The 23,274-nt window shown below is 44.5% G+C and overlaps 1 protein-coding gene across 1 annotated transcript in view; it reads right to left on the minus strand.

Moving 5' to 3' along the window:
* GNB5 (G protein subunit beta 5) overlaps positions 1-23,274 on the minus strand; it is a 33,100-nt gene that overhangs the window by 3,826 nt on the left and 6,000 nt on the right. The window contains exons 2-8 of the mRNA XM_081048869.1: positions 19,038-19,174; positions 15,923-15,964; positions 14,649-14,725; positions 9,549-9,681; positions 4,526-4,669; positions 2,430-2,521; positions 68-116 (exon numbers count right to left, since the gene is read on the minus strand). Of these exons, the coding sequence (XP_080904995.1) occupies positions 68-116; positions 2,430-2,521; positions 4,526-4,669; positions 9,549-9,681; positions 14,649-14,725; positions 15,923-15,964; positions 19,038-19,174 (674 nt within the window). The remainder of the gene's footprint in view (positions 1-67; positions 117-2,429; positions 2,522-4,525; positions 4,670-9,548; positions 9,682-14,648; positions 14,726-15,922; positions 15,965-19,037; positions 19,175-23,274) is intronic.

The following is a 23,274-nucleotide window of genomic DNA, read 5'->3' on the forward strand; positions in this document are numbered from 1 at the left end:
AAAAAATAAAATGATAGGCATATCTTTCTTTCAAATAGGAACAGCTCTCAATAATTTAGACACCTACCGTAGCGTCATCTGATCCTGAAGCAAAGGCATCTCCACTAGGGTAGTATCTGCAGAGAAGTTCAGGGAGAAAGCACTTTATTTAGAGCGGTGATTCCCAACCCTGGATGCCCATCAGAACCACTTGGAGGACTGTCTCATGTTTAGGCCGTTGGGTCAGAATCTCCACTTCTAGGGATACAAGGACCACTCATTACAGGGGCCAGAAAGGGAGGCTCATCTGGCAGACCCATTGGGCTCCAGTTTTCTTCCCTGTCAATAGAGGGTGTGACACTGGTCTTGAGTGTTGGTAAGGAGTAAGTGAGATAATATGTGTATCTACACCAGGCACTGAATACAGAGCAGGTCCCCATAGCCATAGCTTCCCCTCCATCACCTCATTCCCAAGACTTGATTCAGAGCTCAGGGATGAGAAAGTGACTGGAATTGGATACACAGACATTGGAATCGGATACACAGAGCCACACGCATATCTCAGCATTGACCACTTACTACATGGGATACTTTTGGCAAATGACTTCACCTCGCCCAGCCTCAGTTTCCTCATATAAAATGTGAGGATGATAATGCACATTCCCTGTTGTAAAGATGGAATAAGACAGTATACGCAAAGAATGTGGTATGGTACCAAAGGAAAAAGCACTCAATGAATGATGATTACTTTTGTTACAGTCGTTCTCTTCTCCATAGTTGGGCTTCATGGAGAGAGGGAAGCCTATGTTGAGACCTGATAGAATAATGGCCATTATTAGAGTGTCCAGGATGCAGGGAAAAGCACGGGTGAGAGAATGTGCATTTTTAAACTGTATTTCATGAATATATAGGGGTTTAATTTATTTTTGTGGCTTTATATTCTATCCTTATATTCTATTGATCTACTCTATATTCTAACTTCATTTACTACCTGGAGTAATTTCTGGATTGATTTCCCTTGATTTTCTAGGTGATTATTCCACATTTGCAAAAAGTGATAGTCTTTTTCCTTTTCCCTTATCCCATATTTGAGAGCTGGACGTTTCTAATGTTTGTGCTACTGAAGTAAATAAGTTCTTCCTATTTTGTTCTTGCTTTTAAGGGGAACAACTCTAGTGTTTTCCACTAAGCATAAGGAAGATTCTTGGGTGATTATACTTTATACACTGTCTTGAAAGTGCCACCTTCCAAATTTATATGTCAAGTCCTGACTTCTCTCTTGGGATCTGGTTCATAGATCCTGCACCTACTTGACATCTCCACTCGGTTGTATAATAGGTACCTCAAACTTAACTTGCCCAAAACAGAGCTCCAGAAACCATGTGCAACCACTACCTCCTACCTGCACTGCCTCCAGTCTTCCTTGTCTTAGTAAATGGGTCCCTGTTTACTGTCTCTCACAAAGATTTGGGTCCCTTAAGCTCAGGGTTCTTCTCCTCTAATACGACCCCTTGCATGTGCAGGTGTCATCTGGCTCTTTTCATGTCACCTTGTGGAACTGGAGCTCAGGCAACCGGCACAAAAATGCTGATACTCTGGATATTGCCATGACTCTGACTAATAAACTGGCCTTCATCTCTAACCCAGGAGTCTCGTGTCTTCTACCACCATCCATGAACCTGTGGCAGCCTAACTGGACAGCTTGGCTGGTCAGGTAAAATTCCAGACCCTTCCCAATTCTAGACACTTGTCGCTATGTTGTCTTTAGCTCCAGCCACCATCATTTCTTTCTTGAACTCACAGAACAACCTTCTAACTGGCCTTCACAGTTCCATTCTTGCTCCATACAGTAGCCAGAGTGATTGTTTAAAGGCAAAATATAGATCATGTTAACCCCCGACCCCCCAACTCAATTCTGTGGCCTTTTGTTAGGTCCCTTAATATCTCATTTTTGTCCAGCTCTTTGCAAACCAGGCTCTTGCATCATCCTGGATTCAGTTTAAATGCTCCCTTCTCAGAGAAGGCGTTTCCTGACGCATCCTATCCCATCCCCTGGTTTTACTTTTTTCATAGCACTTATCAGTATTATACATTATATTGTACATTTGTTTATTTGTGCTTTGTCCTGTTTCCTGTCTAGCTTGTTCACAACTGTACCTCCAGTTCCTGGAATAATGCCTAGCATATATGTACGCAACAAATACGTGTTGAATGAATGAATGAGAAGTACTGACTCGATTTAGGAAGGATAATATCAACTGCCCTCTACTATAACTAAATAGAAATTCTCCAAAGATCTGGAGTGCTGTTCAGGCCCACCACAAATCAGCCTCTTGCTGGGGAGGCTGCTTTCAGTCAAGGAAACTGAGCCTGAGGCGGTTTCTGGGCATGATCCCAGGCCGGGGAGCAATGGAGAGCAGAGAAGTAACGCAAACAATCTACTCACTGACCGGACACTGTTGATGTCAGATTCGTGTGTTTCAAAGGCCTGCACACATTGGCCAGAGCGCATGTCCCACACCATGGCTTTCTTGTCACATCCCTACAAGTGCAAAGTTACCCAGAGTCATGGCCATTGAAAGGACTGTCTACAGACAGGCATGAATCCCATTATTTCCCATTAGACACCATTTACTTCCCATTACTAATTGGTTGACGGCATGCTTTTCTGAGACTAGCTTTTACCACTTTCCTCAACGAATAAGCCCTTAGAAGGCCAGAACTAGGTCTTGGGGAATGATGGTCTCTGGAATAAGGGAAGGACCCAGCTTCATCCTGTAGAACGTTTTCTTTTTTCACACCTTTCTGAGTTGGTGCAAATTCTCCAGAGCCTACTTCTCACCTTATCCTGGACATTTCCCTTCTCTTCATTTTTCCTGTTCCTTCTTCCCTCCTCTTTATTTCTGCCTCTCTCAACCCAAAGGGGAGGGCAGGCAGACAGAAGGTGCACGGTGGGACCTCCCATCTTTCCTCAGGTGTCTGGAGCAGCCCTGAACAAAGGTGGAGTACCAGTACTCCAACAGTATGCTGGGCTGGGAATCGGCAAGCTAGGAGCCCAGTCGTGGCCCTGTAAGCAGATAGCTTGTGGCCTGGGCAAGCCATCTCTCTGGGCTTCTGCCTCGACACCTGTACAGTAAACACTCTCTCTAGGTTGCCAACATGACCCAGAGAATCATAAACATGAGGCTCTCTCATTATACTATCATGGTTCTAGGAGAATTTTGATAAATTCCTGCAGAGCGGTCCTGTTGTCAGGCTTGGGTAGTGTGCTGTAGACGCTCAATAGTCATATCGAAGAAGTAATAGCTTAAAATCAGTGTCCACGTTGTTGGTTTCAACTCAGAGGAAAGGGTGGGATGAAGTACCAAGACTGATATCTCAGCAAGACCTGCGGTGGGGTTCAGTACTCAGAGTCTTGACTGAGAATGTGGACAAAGGAATCAGGAGAGTCTTCTAACCTTTAGAGGACACTAAATCAGATGGAGTTTAGTGCTCTGAAAAGACACAAAATCATCTACAATGACATTGACAATTTGAGTTAACAGTGTGGTTGAGGAGAGATAAATACAGGTATACAAGGGAACAAGAATGAAACATATGCCAATATGGCCAAATACCCAATTAGAAAATTGGGGTCCCTGCTATTTAGAGGCCACAGAGCCTTTGTCTGAGGCCCAGAATTAAGATGCAGTGGGCTCGGAGCAAAGGGCCCTTATGTCTCCCCGCTGCGACTGTCATTCAACAGTGTGTACGTCACCATCCTCTCTCACCACTGTCTCCTGACTGAAGTGAGAGAGGACTCACGGTCAGGGCAGCCAGCTCAGTTCTCCAGTCTTATACCCAGCTGTCCACAGACATACTCGCCTCTCCCACATGCATAACATATTGTAAACTCTTTCACCTGCAACTCAAATATCCTGGGAAAGGAGGCAGGATGCAAGTACTATTATACATCATGCCCAATTTAAAGATGACAAAATTTAGGAGGCAAAGCTGGGAGCCAGTTATCCTGACTCTTACGCTGGTGCCCCACTGTGGCTTTAGCGGCCTCTCTAAGCTTTCCAATGCTCTGTTCCCTGTGCCCTGTGTGTGGGAGGGAAATGGTGGCCAGCAGAGTTGGAGCGGGAGAGTTCCCACCAGCCTGAAAGCCCTGATCACACCACAGGGCTGCCTCACCTCAGTACTGTCTGACCAGCTCATGCCCTTGTGGATGTTTCTAATGCTCTCAGATGCTAACTTTCTGTTACTTATCTGAGGAATGATGCTTTTAAATGTGGCAGATATGTACCTTGAGTTGCAGCATTCATACCAGGAGAATATTCCAGATCCCTCTATAGACTGTTGAATGTCAGCGGTAGAATGGGAGACCCTCACATCCAGCACTGTAACTGCCCACCAAGTGCCACCACTGCTGTGGGACCTGGGGGTGCAGTGGGGAGCTGAGGACCATTTCTGCAGCCCCTTCCAGGGAACTGTCTGGAATTGATAAGAATTGCCACCAGAAGCCTCCCTGGAAGACCCCTAGAGGTTTCCCTTGGGTCGTTACCCCAGACACGAAGGTGTTTCCTGTTTCTGAGGGGGCCAAGTCCAAGCAGAGCACGTCGGCCCCATGCCCATGGAAGCTCTGCAGCAGCTGCCCGCTCTCCACGTCCCACAGGGCGCACGTCCCATCACCGCTCGCCGTCAGGATCTGCCCGAAGAAAAGGACAGGAAGATGACTACTGTCATCACTACTGCTGTCAGAGGAAAGTCCATCGGATGCTTCAAGTTCCACTGAAAAAAGGAGGCACCTTAAACATGCAGACACACACCTCGCTAAATCTGGGTTCAAGTGCCGAAGCCTTTCTCCCGTACTGAGAAAGAAAAAGTCCATTTTCAACACCTTCACTGACCTTGACCTGTGTTTATGTGCCTGTCCTCCGCTAGAGCCCGAAATCCAGATGGCTTCCCCGCTGTATCTTTAGGGCCGTACACCTGCCTGGTGTGTAAGAAGTGCTCTGTGAATATCTGAGCGGCTCCCACAAGCAGCCACACCCACCGTCGTGCAGGCCAGACACATAAAGTGCTTCTCAAGCATTCATGAGCACTCCAGTCACCAGCCTGCTTGCTAATGTAGAATCTGGGGTGGGGTGGGAGATTCTGTAGTTCTTACAAACTCCCGGGCGGTGCTGATGCTCGTCACTGGAGCCCACCTGCAGGAGCGAGGGTTGAGGCAGCATTTTGTTAGACACCTTCTCCTACTGCTGCTTCTTCCCAGAGCAGGCTGCTGCCCCAGCGGCTCCCCAGGGCCACTGAGAGGTACTGACACTCAGGCATGCACAGGGCCGACAAGCATCTGCTGTGTGACCACATCCAGGTGCTCTGCTAGGCATTAGGGTTTGCGCAAAGACTGGGTCTTGGTCTGCTCTCCTAGAGCTCAGTTTAGCAGGATTGGTGGTTACATCTGAAACCAACCTAATTCCCTGTCCCCATGTTAATCAATTCCAGGACTAGGCATGCTTTCCTGAAACTAGCTGCTTGCTCCAGTAAAAACCCGCTCCTGCAAAATAAGAACGTGAACCAACTAAACAACTTACCAAGACTAATACGTAGCTTGCTCATCAAGACTCACTACAAGACCCTTACCTCGCTGGGCTCACCAATCCAAAGCTATCATGTCATCAACCAGTTTCCCGACTTGAAAGACCCACCTGAAAATTACCCAGCCAGGATCCTGAAACCCTCCAAATACCTTTCCCCTATTTCTCCATTTTCAGACACTATATTCTGTTAAGTTGGGCTTCTCCCTTACTGCAGTAGGTCTAAGAAGCTTAGAAGTGCTGGATGACAAGTTTTTCTGGTGGTCTCAGTAGATGACACAATGATCACTTCTAATAGAATGTGAGAAGTGCTGAAATACAGGTAGGCAGCTGAGAGGGGCCTACCTGTTCTGGCAATACCTGTGCTGGTCTTAGAGGATGAGTGAGAGCTGGCCAGGTGAAGGGAAGGGAAGGGGAGTGGAGGGAGAGCACTGCAGGTGACAGTGTACCTCTGCACTGAATGAAAGGTGTGCCTGTGCAGAGAATGAGGACTTTAGCTGGCAGGCAAGCAGCAGCTATGGGAAGCTTCCAAACACGATGATAAGATCAAAGATAGATTTTCAGAGAATCTGTCAGGTCAGTTCAGCTATCCCTCAGCAGCCTCTGTACAGCTTACAAGAACAAAGGCTGGCCCACACTGGAGTGCCTGGGGAGGGACATGGTGGCAGAGCTAGGGTTCTAATAGTTGTTACTGCCATTTTGCGTGAGGCTCGGGCTCTGGCTGGGCATATCTTTGTGGAGTTGAGAGAAAGGCAGTGGGATCCAGGGTTCCTGGGCTCATACACCTAGCTGACTGCACTGCAGTACCCTGGAGCTAGTTTGATCTTGAGAAGCCATGTGGGGAACCACAAGGGTTAAGTCCTGGATAGCCGAGACTCCCTATGCCCCACCTTCTAGCTGCTCAGGGCCTGGATGAGGTGATAAGACTGTGCAGGAAGTGGCTATGACAGTGTAAGTGCCCACAACCGAGGGCCCTCTGGGGGTGGTAATTACTGATAGTTGACAAAAGAAAACAGGAACCAGGCCTTAATTAATGCACCCACTGACCTGCTGCACCTCCAATTTCTATGCACTGGTGGTCTTCACCCCGCCTCTCCCTCTCCCTCTTTCACGTTGTCTCCCCCTCTCTCCTACATTCAAGGCCTAGCACTTACAAAGAGTCTCCTTTCTTCTGCAGGGAGGGAACACACTATAAGGAGGGGAATCTGCCCCCACCCTGGCCTTGTGCTCGCAGGCTGCACTGTCTGGGCATGGGTTTCCTGCGGGGCAGTCTGGGAGGCCTGGGAGATCTTTGCAGCCAGGAGAGGCACTCAGGCTTCTTGGGCATGGTCCCCAAGGCCTTCCTCAAAATCCCACTCGGGGAGCTAGCTCTCAAATTCGGGGAATTTCCACGGCCGCAAAGCCCCTCCCTCCAGCCTCAACTTCCCTCAGTGTACATCCAACAAGATGAGCAAGACTGGTAAAAGTAGCTTATGAACACACAAGACTTGGACCGTGTCTTAATTTCGGTTCTTGTATTTTTTAATACGGTACAATTTCCTCCCATCTTTGCAGGCCCACACTAGTGGATGCCCCACCCCATTCCTGTTCTGAGACCTGCAAAGGGTCAAAATCTGCACTCTTTTGGGACACCAGGTCTAAACAACCTGCTTTAACCGATTACCACAGTCAAGCTCTTTAATATGGGAATTTTCCCTACCATCCTCTTCAATCAAAGAAATGAAAGCTTTTTAAAAGTTAAAAGTAAATTTTTGATATTTAAAAATTTTAAATATATTTTGTGATCTTCATTACAATAGAAGCATAAACAAAATTTAAAACCCAAACATTCATTATGATAAAGGCACTAAACAGAACCTCTAACTCACTGTCTCACTGTCAAAAGAATTTGCAGGCTTAATACCATAGTCTTATACCAGCCACTTGAGGTTTTCTTTTTTCATCCTACTGTATTTCCCCCCAAATAAGACCAAGCCGGACCATCAGCTCCAATGCATTTTTTGGAGCAAAAATTAATATAAGACCTAGTCTTATTTTACTATAAGACCGGGTATGATATGATATAATATAATATAACAATATAACTATATATTATATCTATATAACTATATATAATTATATAACTATATATTATATATGTTATAATTATAATTTTACTATAATATAAGACCAGGTCTTATATTAATATTTGCTCCAAAAGACGCATTCGAGCTGATAGTCCAGCTAGGTCTTATTTTTGGGGAAACACGATAGGTCCCAGAGAGGGAAGGAAGCTTAAGGTTCCTTAGTTCCCTGGTACCCAAACCAGGTGTGTGTCTGACTCACCCATGAAGCTTTGTGTTAACATCAATAATAACAACACAGTACTAACAACACAGAGCTAACACACTGATATTTACCAGGGACTGTACTAAGTATTTCACACGAATCGTCTCATTTAATTCTCAGACAGCCTTATGGAGGAGGAATGGACTACAATCCTCACTTGCAGGTGAGACACAACAGAGAAGAAAACCTTGTTTAGACTGACCAGCTATAGGACACAGTGGGGCCGGGACTGGACCCCAGCGGTGTGACCCCGAGCCGAGACGTGCACCCTGCCGAGGGAGCCAGTGTAACCAGTGGGACTTGCCTCTATTCCTCTGTCTCTGGCGAGCTGCCTGTTAGGAAGAAAGCACTTTCTCCGTCAGAGGGGTCCCCTTCGATCCCCACCTCCAGCACTGTGGCAACACAGAGTGAGGGTGACGGGTCTCCACCAGAGACACCTCAGATGCCTGACAACCCACTGGTCTTGCATCCCTCTGAGTCTGCCTTCGTCCAGACTAAGCGTCCACTGTTGCTCTGGCTGCTCCTCAGGCTCAAGGGCATCTGTCCAGCAGCCGCTACTGTACAGGTCTGCAAGGCTCCTGTCACAGACAAGAGGTGTGAACACTGCACTCCAAGTCTCAACACTCCTCTTGCCAGCGATTAAACAATTACGCAGTCACCTGGTCTCCCAGTCACCAGCCTCCCCTTCCCTCCCGACATTAGTCAGCCATGGAGGGCTTCAGTCTGACTGAGATGCTTTCCTTAAACCCCAATCTGCCTCACACCCAGCAATGGCTCCCTTCCACCTATAGGGTCAGCCCAGGCAGTCAGCGCCCCTGTGATGTGGCCCTGCCCACTCTCAGGCTGCCTCCTCCCATGGTGCTCCCCTCACACCTCACTGGCAATACCCTTGCCCTCCACGGCTGGCCCGGGCACACCCCTGCAGCAAGTTTGTGACCACCCCTCCTGCTCTGAGCTCCCAGCCTTCCCCTCTGTTCAGTCACGACTGGTTTCACTGAAGGTCCCTAAGGGCAGAGACCAAGTTTTTTTCCAGCTCCAGAGCCAGGTAGTACTGGCAATGTGGATCGTGGACACCTAGAAAGGTTTGCTGCATATGTGTGAATAAACAGACTGCTGTATGCGTTTACCACTTGTTAAGAAAATGTAGCTAAGTGTGGAAGTTGTATTGTTTTTACTTTATGATTTATTCAAAGTAGGGCAGATTTACTATTTGAAGGTTTTTCTTTTTGTATTTGTTAAAACGAGTGTAAAACAGGTTCAGCGAGGTGTGCAAAGTGCACAACTCTGAAGCTCAGAAGCTCGGTGAAGTTTTACACATGTAAGTACCTTAGGACCACCTCTCAGACAGGGAGATAGGAATTCCCAGCACCCCGAAGTTCCCTGATCCACTCCCACCCCCAGGCCAATTAGAGGAGGATGTTCCGTACGGTATGTAGTTTATCTCAACTCTATCAACAACCAATAGCCCCGACTTTCCTCATTTCTGATTCTATTAAAAATAATAATAACCAGTGAGGAACAAAAGCAGTTTTCTGTTGAGCCAAGTGCTGGAGCACACCCCTCCTGTTAAGAGGACACAGGAAAAGCTTACTGTCCTTGCAACTTCTCCACCACTTACCCTGCTCTCCAGCAGGCTGATCCAGCACGCGGGCCCTTATTTACCTGCATGTCAGAGTTGGTGAAGCTGCAGGCTGACAGGTAGTTGGTATGCATAGCAACAGACTTCTTTTTGGCAGCCATGTTTTCATTTTTGTCAAACGTCAGAGGATACACAGAACACTTATTATCCAAACCACTGGCATGGAAAGAAAGAGGTGTCAAAAGTTGATAGAAGGCAATAGAATATGTGTATAATTTCTCATGCACACAAACTTTTCAACATTTTTCTCTTCTGCAGTATCATATATTGTAACCTTTTCCACAACTTTTACTGTGAAGATTTTCAAACAAATTGAAAGAAAAATAGTACAATGAACACCCAGATCCCTTCACCTAGATTCACTAACTTAACATTTTGCCATATTTGTGGGAGCAAGTTCTGAACCATTTGAATGCAAACTACATGATATGTTATATCCAAATACTTCAGTTTGAAAATTTACATCTCCTACAAATAGGAATATTTTCCTGTCACCACTAAATCATTATCACCTCTGAGAAAGCTAACAAAAGTTCCATAACACATGTAATAAGCCATCCATAGTCAATCTTCCCCAGTTGTCCTCAGGATCCAGAGCCCAATCAAGGTTCACACATTACATTTGGTTTTTATGTCTTTTTAAGATCATTTCATCTAGAACAAGCCCTCCACCTACAAGCATTTTTTTAGGGTGCATAACAAGAGCTGTTAGGTCAGTTGTGTTACAGGATGTCACACATTCTGGATTTATCACACTGTTTCCTAGTGGTTAGATTGATACAAGTGAAACATTTTTGGCAACAATAGTATAAAGGTGATATTATGTACGTCTTTCTTATTGCTTCACTTCGGGAGACTTGTGATACCTGTTATACCAAGGTTGGTGATGCCAACTTTGATTACTTGGTTAAAGGGGGGACAATCAGGTCTCTTCATGATAAAGGTGATTTGTTTGTAATTAGTAATAATCTGTGGTGTGATACTTTGAGACCATCAGAATATCCTGTTTCCCAACAATCTTTCACACAATGGCTTTAGCATGATTACCCTTGTTTAATCAAATATTACGTTAGGAGTGCAAAATGATGATCTTCTAATTTGATAATTCCTTCTGCACTTATTAGCTGATATTTTTCTGTAAAGAACCTCCCTTTCACCAGTATCATTGTACACCCATGGATTCCTTTTTCTCTTCAACTGTGTTATGATCTCTTACTGTCATTATTACATGTGATGCTCAAATTGCCCCAAATTTGGACAGTGGGGGCCCCTCCAGGCAGCTCCTGTTTCCTTTTGATATAACTCTATTGGTTCTTGAATGTTTCCTTGCTTTCTGCAACAAGAAAATATCTTAGGCTTTGCTTTATTCTTGTCCTGCCCCAGACCTACAATCAACCTTACTCCAAGGAGCCTGCTTCCTTTTAATGGGGAACTATATTTAGGAGGCAGCACTCTCTTTTGGGGGACTCCTTTGCCTTTCCAACTACTTGGAGCTGCAGGTGTAGACTAGGGTAGTGTATTACCAATAACTAGCTTTGGCAAGCTTGTTTATAGATTATGTGGGTGACAGTGGTTTGCACTTGGACTAGGGGCTTCCCTGACCCTTGCAGTGACCCACGCTGAAGCTTCAGAGTAATTTCTGTAGCTCTGTCGGGATACTCATTGCTTAGGGTTATTTGCATTGCTATGAGAAACAGAGAAGTTTTGCAGTGTGATGTATCTGGTGTTGAACCTCTGCTTTAGTATTAACTCATTTTGTGATCTTAGTTACGTTTGTTAGGTTCTCTGAGCCTCAGTTTCCTCAACTATAAAATGAGTGGATCACCTATCACAAAGGACTGTTGTAAAGATTATATAAAGAGCTCAGACTAGCCCTTGACACACGATGGATGCTCAGTAAGTAGTCATTATCATTATTTGTATATTCTTTTTGCTTCAAGGCAACCACTATGTTTTATTCAATACTGACTTCCCTTAGGACAGCCACTCCAGAGGTTTGCACACAGTTGCTCAGAGCAAGTGTACAATACCTGAATGAAGGCTTCTTGGGGGATATGGCTCTCAAATAAAAAATGTGTGTGTGTGTGTGTGTGTGTGTGTGTAATCAATTAACACTTTTTTTTTTTAAAGAAGAAGACTGTGTCAATACTGTTGGAGTTTTAACTCTCAGGTTTGGAACCAACTGAGAGATAAACCCAGTAGGCAGGCAGATGGAAATAAAAATATCCCCTTACCTATAACGACATTGAGAGAATGTGACGGAGGCGTGGGTCTGTGTGATAATGGAGTTACAGGGATATCACAAAGCCGTGGCTGAGAAACACTATTTTAGATTACCACAAGAAACTCAAATGAATCACAGTTGCTCTTAGCAGTTCTAGAAAAAAGTAGGGGAGATGGTGCTATTATCTAAGATGAAAATTCAGTCTTTCCCAGTTTAGTTTCTGATGCTCTCTCCTTATGTACTGGACCCCATATTTAAAAAAAATACTTTCACAAATAGTTCACACCTTGAACTTCCTCTGCTTTGGTTTTCGTAACAACCTGTGAGACGGCTACTACATGTCAGGGCTCAGGCAAACACAGAGGACTAAGTGACGACACCACTCAGTTCCACTCTGAACCCTCTATGTACCAGGTTGTCACCAGAAAGCTATCTACCTGGGCCTTGTAAAATTGTTCTCATTCCTGACTGCGCCCCTGGCTTCAGGGAAATTCTTCCACTGGGTTCCACAGAATGAGGGTGAAAATAAGAAATAGCCTAAAGCAGCAGGAGACATTGTTCACTATGTTATTATATTCAGTGTGTAGTGCAGAAAGATCTACTCAATATATTCCTTCTGTAATTTAGAACCAGACAGCTGATATCTCAACATTAAATACTGAGATATTATCTAACCCATTCAACTCTATGCATCTGCTAAAATTAATGCTGAGTTAGAAACATATTATCCTAGAGTTTTTTTCAAATGTAGAGTATTTATTATTCCTACTGAGCAGTGAATAACTACCTTACCTAATGAAAAGTCTGGCCTTTGTTCCTGATTCCTAGAAGGTGATCTCTGATTCCCTGGGATGTCTTGCCTGATGGGAGTCTTTGGGGCTTTGGCTACCAGACAGACTAACGGTGTGATCTGTGATGGGGGCTTTGGGACACACCTTATCAGTTCCAACCTCTGGAGAAACTAGAAACTAAAGGTATTAGCCTGAACCTCCAGGAGAGCCTGAAGAGTTAAAATCAGCTGTGTGGGCAACATGTGATCGAGCCCTTCTAAAAATTCAGGAGAGCAAAGGCTCGGGAGAGTATCCGCAGGTGGCAATACTCTGGGCATACAGTCACACTGTAGCTGGGAGGAGGTAATGCCGGAACCCTCCTGGGCTCTGCCCTGTGCGTCTCGTCCTGGTTCTCATTGTATCCTTTCACTGTCATAAAACTGCGAGCCTGAGTACAGCACTTTGCTGAGTTCGGGAGTCATTTTGGTAAATTACTGAGCCTGAGGGTGGGGTGGGGACTCCTGAATTTGAAGTTGGTGCCTGAGGGGAGGGAAGTGTGGGGACTATTCCTTCTGACTGTACAGCTGGCTGAATTCCTTTGCACCTACCTTGTAATTGTGGTATATATACGTATGAATGTTACATATGTGGCATATACATAAATACATATATATTCATATATATCCCAGTGCCAAAAAAATGTATACAAGTGTACACTTCAGTCAACGTTGCTCAAGCAGTAGTTCGTCATAATCAGAAGTGTCTGGACTCTGATGGCAACCACTTTGAGCACCTCCTGTAATTGCAGAAGTCAAACGTGACTTGTATTCATCTTTTGTTATCGGTGTATATTGAGTTTTACAATTTTAATAGTTTTTTCCTTTCTTAACATGTGTATACATTTTTTTGGCTCCCTCTGTGTGTGTGTGTGTGTGTGTGTGTGTATTATATCTGTGTCTTTTACTGTGATCACCTCATATCCTTTCAGGAAGTAGATGGGGATAAATTTTATATAAATATTGCCATCTAGTTACAAAATGGAGAAACAATCTACTTTTGAATTATTTAAAAAATTCAAAAATGTGAAATACACGTATGTGAGCATGGGTTTAAAGGTACACCGAGTCTTGGCAAGTAGAGACAGAGAGTGGGAAGATGCCACCAAAGCAGCCACCTAAAGAGAGGGACACTGGGGATAGTGGCTTGTGTGACATTGGCTGGAGATGACTCCAGAGCTTTTGCTTGGAGGCCCAGGGTTTTCATATTTGAAATAAAACTCTTTTCTCCTGATTATAAAAATAATACATGCTTATTTTTAAAAAAAGAAATAAGAGTATAGAGAAAAATACCCCTAGCCATGTCATCCCGAAATGCATTTTCAGTATAGTTCATCACAGCCTTTATATTAATGCCTCTTTTCTAAACATGGCTGAGATTCTACAGTAGAAATAATTTGAACATTCTCAGAATTGTTTAACACACACAGGGACAGGAAATCATTTTGGTTATAGTTCTGTCAAACTGAGCTCCAGGAGAACAGAGAATAAGGTACAATCTTCCTAGTAACCTGGATGCTCTTTTCATTTAGTGTAACTAAGAATTTCCCTTTTAATGGCTGTACAGCCACTCAATTCATGTACCACAATTCACTTAATTTCCTGTTATGGGCATATTGTTGCCCCTTTTTTGGTTTAATTTTAAATAATACTACAATAAATGTTATTGTTCACATTTTCCCCCCTATATTTTGGATTACTTCTTCCAAACAAGTTCTTAGATGTAAAATCACTATATCAAAGGTTATACATTTTTCCAGGCTTCTGATGTACTTTACCAAGATGCTTTCCAAAATGTTTGCACCAATTTAGAGTTCCCACCAACAGCACTTGAGAGTGGAGGGCATAGGTTTAAAACTTATACTGTTGTAAGTCCATAATAAAAATTTAGTCTGAAAGAGATTTTTGTGTGTGTTTTTTGTCTTTGATAAAGTTCAGGGAGGAATTTAACACATTGCTTAACAAGTGAGAAACAAAAACAACAAGTTCTTATTTGTTTGTGTGTTTTCGCCCATACAACAGTATTTTATAGCTAACTAGGAAACCTGAAAAGCTGCTGTCCACCCTACTTACCCACATGCAATGGCACATCCCGACGGGGCATACGCACACGCCATCACCCACGTGCAGGGCATAGTGACTGCATGTTCCTGAAACACAGAATGCACTGTTCATAGCATCAATAAGGGCCGGTTCTACACAGAGGCCTTAACTTTTCATTTTTACCAAAAAATAAAATAAAATAGTAATCACTGGTGTTCCTATTGAATTTCATTACAGTTTCAAAGGGCAGTGGAGTGGGATAACAATGAGCTTGAGACTGACAAGGAGACTCAGCCCTCTATAATCAACGAAACTTTATGTCATAAAGTCTCAAAGTTAAAAATCTCACTAGCAAAAAATAAATAAATATTCTTAATGTTTAACTTTCTTAATGTTGTACTGCCCTTCTTCTGAAGGAATGAATATTGGGGCTCCTTTCCTTTAAAAGGTCCATCCGAATGTCATTTCTGATATATACTTCACCGTATTTATTGACTCCCCCTATTTTCAAAATATGTTCTTGAATGACTTTTTCTATGTATACTGTAAGTCTGTTGACCTGTGAGTATATAAAGAGGCTGCTAGAATGCAGAATATGGACACTGTTCAACCTGAGACACATATAGGTCTCGGTTTTTAATAGACTGAAAAGGAAGTCTTTCTAAGTAAATATCGGAATCCATATGAGTATTTAATACATAATACTTGTTATTGTAAATGCCGCCACAATGGAGGCACGCAAGCGCACCTACGCATAGATTTCGGTCTTTCTCTTCAGTGAAGAGTCTAAATTCAGGTCTAATATGGATGCTCAGGCCAGAGTCGCCAGGGGCTCAGACTCCACTGCAACCCGGGAGAGTGCCGTTCATCCCCCTGCAGCCTGGGCTCTCCTGCCCACCATCTGCTCACGTCCACAGTGCTATGGAGTCTGGCCCCAGACAGACAGGGGAGAGAAAGCTGTGGATTTGAGTGTCTCTTACCATCACTCAGAAGAAGAATGAATGCAGCTGCATGCGGGAATGTGAGCCGTCTTCCAGGCCACGCCCTTTGTGCCCCCCTTTTTTTGCACCCTCTGTGGTGACTCTGCATGCTCTTCACTGGGTGAGGGGTTTCAGCTCGAGAGAGAGATATGAATGCTAAAGTGGGCTGTGGAGCTGTCCAAACACAGATGGGCTTTTGTGGGATTTCCATCCCCAGAAAGCTCCCCGAGAGGCAGAGAATGAGGACAGGGCTGGAGAGCTAGACTACCTTTAAACTAGGCTGGGGTTCTGAGGTGCCTCAACGTACCAGGGATGCCACTGTACCTTGTTAGTTGTGAAGGAATCCCACACGATCACCTTCCCATCCTGGAAGGAAAAGAGTAAACAGCTCAGGAGTTGACAACAAGTCCACTTTCACCATAACCACACTGGGGGTGGGGGTCATCTATTTGTAATACAAGACCACCAGAGATAAATCCACACGAGCCCTGGTTCCTACAACACAGTGTCCTGCCCAGACGTGGTGTGTGGGTTCTGAGACCCCCAGGCTCTGGCTGAGGGTAAAAGAGGATGGATGAGCCTACGTCCTTCAACACATGGGTCCCCTAGGCACCCTGAGAGATGATGAATCTACATCCTCTACGGCACACTTGATTTTTTTAATCACTCAAGCATTTGGAGCTATATATGGTGAATGAGGGGGTGGCGAGGGTGTGGAGAGCAATGCCACTTAGGGGCATGAACAAGTTCCCATTATCTGAAGTGACACAGCTGCTTGCTTTACATGATTGGATGGAGGAGTTCCATATCCACGATGTGTGTGGCTAAGGGGCCCTGAAATAAGGTCAGAGTCAGCACTTTCAAGTCTTTCAAGATTCCTAAGTACATTGGTTCTTCTGGTCTCATTTCTCTGACTACACACCCAAACATGACATGTGGGGTAGATTAGGTAACAGCAGAGAACAGAGCAGGGGCTCCAGGCCTATCTTGGGGTCTCCCACGTCTGGAGCCCCTGCTTGCTGGGCGGGAGTACTGACTCAGTGCACGGCCCACGTCAGTATTCACTTTGGTGACCTCCTCCCCTGTTCTGCCTGCCTGCCCGCCTGCCCCCACTGCCCACCCACTGCACACTCTGGAGAGAAAAAGGCACCCAAGAGGCGAAAATCAATCTCATGAAACCAAATGGAGTCCCCTCCGTGAGCACAGATGTATTCAGCAGGGGCCCACGTACCTGGACAGACTGTGCCTCACCCCAATCCTGGCCCACACACTCAGGCTGATTAGCTTCCTGCCTTTTAAGGGAGAAGGGCTGCTCTGAGTCACTCAACATCTGTTCCAGAGCCTTCCTGCAGTTTCCAGCTTCCTCCCACACCCCACCCCACGGGTCTTCTTTCTGCAGCAGAGGTAGATGGATGGAGGGCGTCAGCCCTCCTCACCTCCCTCCCTCTCTAATCAGAGTTCTACGTGAGGGAGAAAGAATCCAACATACATTATACTTTTAAGGATTAGAAAAGTCTAAAAGGCTAGGTAGCAACACGTCCATCTCCATAACCACTTTGTAAACATGAACATTTGGAAAAATAAATGTCTAGAAAGAAATGCTCTACAATACAAATAATGGTTGTGACAGGATGGTGGGAGTGAAAACCTTTCCTGGGTCCTCTTTTCCAGTGTTTCTGCAATGTGGTGAAAAAAAAAAGTGATAAATTTTATACGAACACAAAAAAGCAAGTGCAATGCGACATCCTAGATTTGTGACACACAGGAGATTAACAACACCTGTTCTATCAAACACAACACTGATATAGATGTTAGAGCTTGTGGGTTATTTAGAATATGTACTGTTTTTATACTTAAAAGTGTTATTTAAAAAAATTCCAAAGTGTCCTCTGAAAAAGCTGAGCTGAAGGCAGGGGTGGGGGAAGCCCAAACTGGCCATAAAAATATATGACTTCATTGGAAACAACCAAAATGTCCTTCGATAGATGAATGGATAAAGAAGCTGTGGTATATACACAATGGAATACTATTCGGCGGTAAGGAAAGATGATATAGGAGCATTTGTGACAACATGGATGCATCTTGAGAGTATAATTCTAAGCGAAATAGACAGAAAAAGCAGAGAACCCTATGATTTCACTGATATGTGGTATATAAACCAAAAAGAACAAGACAAACAAATGAGAAACAAAAACTCATAGACACAGACAATAATTTAGTGGTTACCAGAGGGTAAGGGGGTGGGGGGTGGGTGATGAGGGTAAAGGGGATCAAATATATGGTGATGGAAGGAGAACTGACTCTGGGTGGTGAACACACAGTGGGATTTGTAGATGATGTAATACAGAATTGTACACCTGAAATCTATGTAATTTTACTAACAATTGTCACCCCAATAAATTAAAAAAAATATGACTTCAGCTTATGGTTTTATGTTCAATGCATATAACATCAAAATAAACATAAAAAGTACTAAGCTGTGGTAGCTACCCTCCTGATACTCACACCCTTGTATAGGGCCCTCCATCATGACATCAGAGTTGGTCTGTATGAACAATGGAATACAGCACAAGTGATGGAATGTCACTTCTGAGGCCAGATCTATGACCTGTTCTATGGCGTGGCTTCTGCCTCTGTTTCCCTCTCGTGGATCACTTGGTCTGGGGGAGCCCAGCTACCATATCCTGAGCAACCCATGGAAAGGTCCGCATGGTATGGAACTAAGACCTCCTGCTAAAGGCTATGTGAGTGAGCCATTTTGGAATTGAGTCTCGGCTTTAGTCAAGCCATCAGATGCCTGCAGCCCTGACCAACATACTTACTGCAACTTCACGAGAGACAGCCGGGACCACCCAGCTCAGCCGCTCAGGACTCCTGACTCTCAGAAACCACGTAAGATAATCAATACTTGTTTTAAGTTGCTAAAATTTGGGATGAGTTATCCAGCAATAGATAACTAATATGTAAGACCTAAAATAAACTGCCAACCATATAAAATGAATGAAAAATTATACTTCACAAAATCTATATCTTCAATTTGTTCTTTACTGTATAAAAATTGCTAAACTTTTGAAAGAAGCCACGGTGGACTCGCAACCACTTATGCCTTCAATTTGGGGGAAAAAAACAACAAGAACCCACTGTTTTAAAAATGGTTTCACTTACAAATAAGACTGTGAAACATGCTCAGGAAGAAATACTTTTGAATGGTTTGTCAAATAGAGTTTACAATGTTTCAGTTATTACCAATTCCAAATTTTTCCTAGTTAGTGAAATTCTGCAGTATAAAAGATAATTCTAGACTATGTTAAACTCATGTCCTTTGGAGAATGAGCAGAGTCATGTGGATCAGAAAGGATTTTTTGAAAAGGACAGTTCTAGTCCCCCTTAACTATAAAATCAGAAACCTGCTCACCATCACACAACAGGAGCGACATACCTGTGATGAGCTCACGATCCTCCTCTTATCTTTGCACCAATCCATGCAGAGAACTTTGTTCCCATGGCCTTTTAGGGTCCTTCTGGTCTTCATGACAAACTGCCCCAGAGCCTCCACCCGCTCTGCCACCTGGTGCACTGGAAGAACAAGGCCATGGTCAATTCCGTTGCCAAGACCCGGCTCTGAGCCACACCCTGGCACTAGAAAAACTGGGTCTTTTTCTGTGGCCACGGCTTGAGTCTCCTGTTCTTTACCACCATGCCCTCGCAGTGCTCCCTTTAAACCTCAGTAGAGTGTAGAGACAACACTGTTATTCTCTCTTTGTGTTTAAGGCCCTACAGTTTTCAAAGCACTTTCATATATGCACGTTGAGGGATGAAGCACAAGACCATCTCGTGTTGGTAAAACATTCTCCAGTGGAAGGACCACAGCTCTGCAAGGTGGGAAGGACGGCAGCAGAGTGCGACGGCTATCGCCCTTTAACAGGTGAGGTGACTCTGGCTCATAGAGATGATTTGGCTAATCCAAGTTCATGCAACTAACTGGGAGCGAAGCTAGTGCTTGTGGTTGTTTTACCTACCACTTTCCAGTCACCAGGAAAAGTGGCTTTACACAAATTGTCCTGGCAGGTGCCATCCTGTGCACCCACGCGGCTCAATGGCAGGTACTGGGACTCATAACTGACCCTCCGAGGCCTATCACAGGCCTGGGACATGGTAGGAGACCCATTAACGTGCTGCAGGAAAGAATGAAAGAGCAAACCACCAAATGGTACACCGGTGGGTTTACTGAAAACCTACAGTAGGGGGAGATCAATGCAATATCCTAACAGTTTAAACGTATGATCTACAGAAAGTACCTAGACCAGGAAGGAGTTCCAAAAATCAATCTCAGGGCTGGGGCCACAGCTTCTTTCCTGAGGCTAAGGAAGCACTTTTGAGGGGCTTATAGAGAGGCTGTCACTGATGAGTCTCAGAGGGAGACAAGTTCCCACGAAGCAGTGGGAAGGGCCGCAGAGACCATCTAGTCCAGGCCCCTCATCGTGCAGGTGAGGAAACCCACCGGGCAGGGTATCACTTGGCTTCTCCCCCCCCCCCCCCCCCCCCCCCCCCCCCCGGGCAGTGCCACTCCCTTTCTGGTAGAGGCTGTGTCCAGGTCTCCTTCCTCTAAACCTCTCAGCTGGGCCTTTCTTCAGCGAGGAGCTGCGAAGCTTACTGGGGAAGTACCCACCTCCCTTACTTCAGAAGTCTGGGGTGGGAGGGGCTGACTGAAGCCCAGTGACAACAGCATTCCTTCTGGAAACCCTTCCTTCCTTCTTCCCTCCCCTGCTCCGACCCTCCCTCTCTTCCTCTAAACACTTTAGCGTGCATTTCCTAAAACCAAGGAACTCTCTTACATAACCAAGTATAATTACCTCGGTCAGAAAATTAACACTGAAACAATAATCCATGGGGGTGTCCTGAGCTTTAACTAGGAAAGCAAAGAATGTGTAATTATTAAAGCACCTAGCAGGTGCTTTATCTGCCAGAATAGGAATCAAAAATGTCGAGTTGCAGTACTAGGGGCTTGGGACTAGAAAATCAGACAACATAACCCGGAGGAGAGAGGGCTTCTGAAATGGAAGGGCCAGAAGGGCCATGAAACTAGAGATTGTGTTTAGGATAGGAGAGAAGGGGAGAACTAAAAGAGGAGGCTACGGAGAGGGAGAGGGATTTGTCTTGATTTATTTTAATAAAATTACAGAAGTGCATATCCACTGAAAATAATCAGAAAATAGAAACACAGGATCACTTATTGTTCTGCTTTGCCCAACCATTCTTAACATTTGGTGTACATCCTACCAGACTTTTTCTCTGCATATATACATACGTGTATATGTGTGTAAACAGATTACACTCCACATACAATTTTGGGGACCTGTTTCTTTCACTTGATATACAGAGGGTGCCAAAAAGATGTATACACAGTTTAAGAAAGGAAAACTGTATTAAAATTGTAATACTCAATATATATCGGTAACAAAAGATGAATACAAGTCACGTTTGACTTCTGCAATTACAACAGGTACTCAAAGTGGTTACCACCAGCATCCAGACACTTCTGATTATGGCGAACTATTGTTTGAGCAACGTTGACCAAAGTGTCTACTTGCATACGTTTTTTTGGCACCCCCCGGTATTTGTGGATGTCTTTCATGTTAAATGTAATTATCTGTCATTTTAAGTGACTGCATAACATTTTAAGTGACTGCATAACTCTATAACTCTATGGACGGACCATAATCCAAAATCTGCCTACTGGTGGATGCTTTGCTTCAGGGCTGCTCCGATGCCCAGGTACTGCTTTAGTTCTTAGATACATTCCAATTCGTGGCATTGCTGAGTGAAAGGGAAAGCACATTTTTAAAGGCTTTCCATGCGTGTTGCCATTACCGACCACTTATTGCATGTCTCCTGGGTGACAGGCGCTGGGCTGAGAGCTTTACACATAGCCTGAGGATACAGGCTTCACCCCCATTTCTACAGAAAAGGAAACTGAGGCTCCAAGAGGCTAAGGACCTAGTGCACATGCACACTCAGACCCCTAATAAGAGATGAACACCTCCCAGAGAGAGGTAAACTCTGGGCAGGTGGCTTAAGTCTTTAGAAAATCAAGGGTTAAATGATGCAGTGATAACAGTTTCTCAGTACAGGAGACACCCCAACCTTGGAGCCCCCACACTTCTTGAGGTCAGATAGAGACTCTAGACCAGGAGTAAAGAAGCCTGCCCTGGTCCTGGCTGGGAAAGTGGTGGACACTTAGAGCCAGAAGAGACCTTAGCGACTCAACAAGTAGTGCTGGGCACCCTGCCCTCCTCCTCTTCCTCCTGGAGAGAAAATCTTACTAGAATTCCCTTACAGGAACAGTGCGGAGCCGAGCTCCTGAATGGACAGGGGAGGACGCCGGGCTCAGAGGCACAGCTCTCTGCTCAGCACGCCTCTCACCCCCTGGTCCCCAACGTCCAAACAGCAAGTGTGCAGGCCAGCGAGCTGCACCGGCTCTGTCACTTCTCAGTGAAGGAAAATGAGTCCTGAGGGGAGGACGTAGTTTGCCAGCTACTGGTAAACAAATGTCTCCTCTGAGCCTGTGCCCTCCTCTGAAAAACAGGGTGTGAAGAGTTTATCTAGATGGATAAGGCACCTAGAGGAAACCTTGGAAATCATCTAGAATCCTCGTTTTAGCAAAGATGAACTTTCATCAGGATGTGGCTTCCTCTCAACTTTCAGGGAAGAGTGTTGCTATGTGTTTTATAATCTGTGCACACGTGAAATTCAAATGTATCGTGTGCAGGTCAATACACAAGAATTCAAGCCACGTAAATTCATAAAGTGAAAATATGCTACAGGGTCCTTCCTGTCATTGAAAAGCCATGAAAAAAAAAATGTCCTGAGCGTGCACAAGCCCTAAGATCTCCCTGAAAATAAACATCGTGAAGTTGCTATAAATACTGAAGACAAGATCAAAGGCAAGGGAGATGTCTAAGGAAAATGGAAACATTTTAAAACTTATCTTGCATCACTTTCTAAGTGCTGGACCAACATACAGTCTTTTGATGGCCACTATTTGGTAGATCAAAGGAATCGAGGAGGAAAAATTATACAAAGCTAATTTAAAAAAGCTTATTCTGATTCCACCCCAAGGTAGAATGGGGTGGGATGTATACAAACCCTCTACCACCTGGATGGAAGGAAAACATCTACAAGCACATTACCTCGCTTGAGTTTTTCAGAGATTTTGAATTGCCTTAACACCATGTATTCGCCACACAAAGAAAGTCCTAACCTGAATTCCCTAATGAAAAGTTAGAAGGGTTAAGCTATGGTACAGCATTTAAGACGGAATACTATGAGGTATAGCATGTAGTAATTTTTAAAGTGACATTAAAAAGAACTGTAAATGACATGGGGAGCTCTTCGATCCAATGTATTAAATTAAACAGGCTCCAACTCTATACCTATTAGAGTCCCAAGTGTGCATGGGTATAGATACACACACAAACAAAAATATAAGCTATGAAATACATGGAAATATTAAGTGGCTACCTCTGGGTGGTGCGGTTATGGATGACTTGTTTTCCTCTATATTTCTAAATTTGCTACAGACGGCATTAGTTTATTATGACATTATTCTAGAAACATTTGCATTGGCCAGCTTGTGTGCATTATGAAGGCAGAGCAAAAGCACGGGGAGAAGCAAT

The sequence above is a fragment of the Rhinolophus hipposideros genome (assembly GCF_964194185.1).
Source record: "Rhinolophus hipposideros genome assembly, chromosome: 5".
Taxonomy (NCBI): domain Eukaryota; kingdom Metazoa; phylum Chordata; class Mammalia; order Chiroptera; family Rhinolophidae; genus Rhinolophus; species Rhinolophus hipposideros.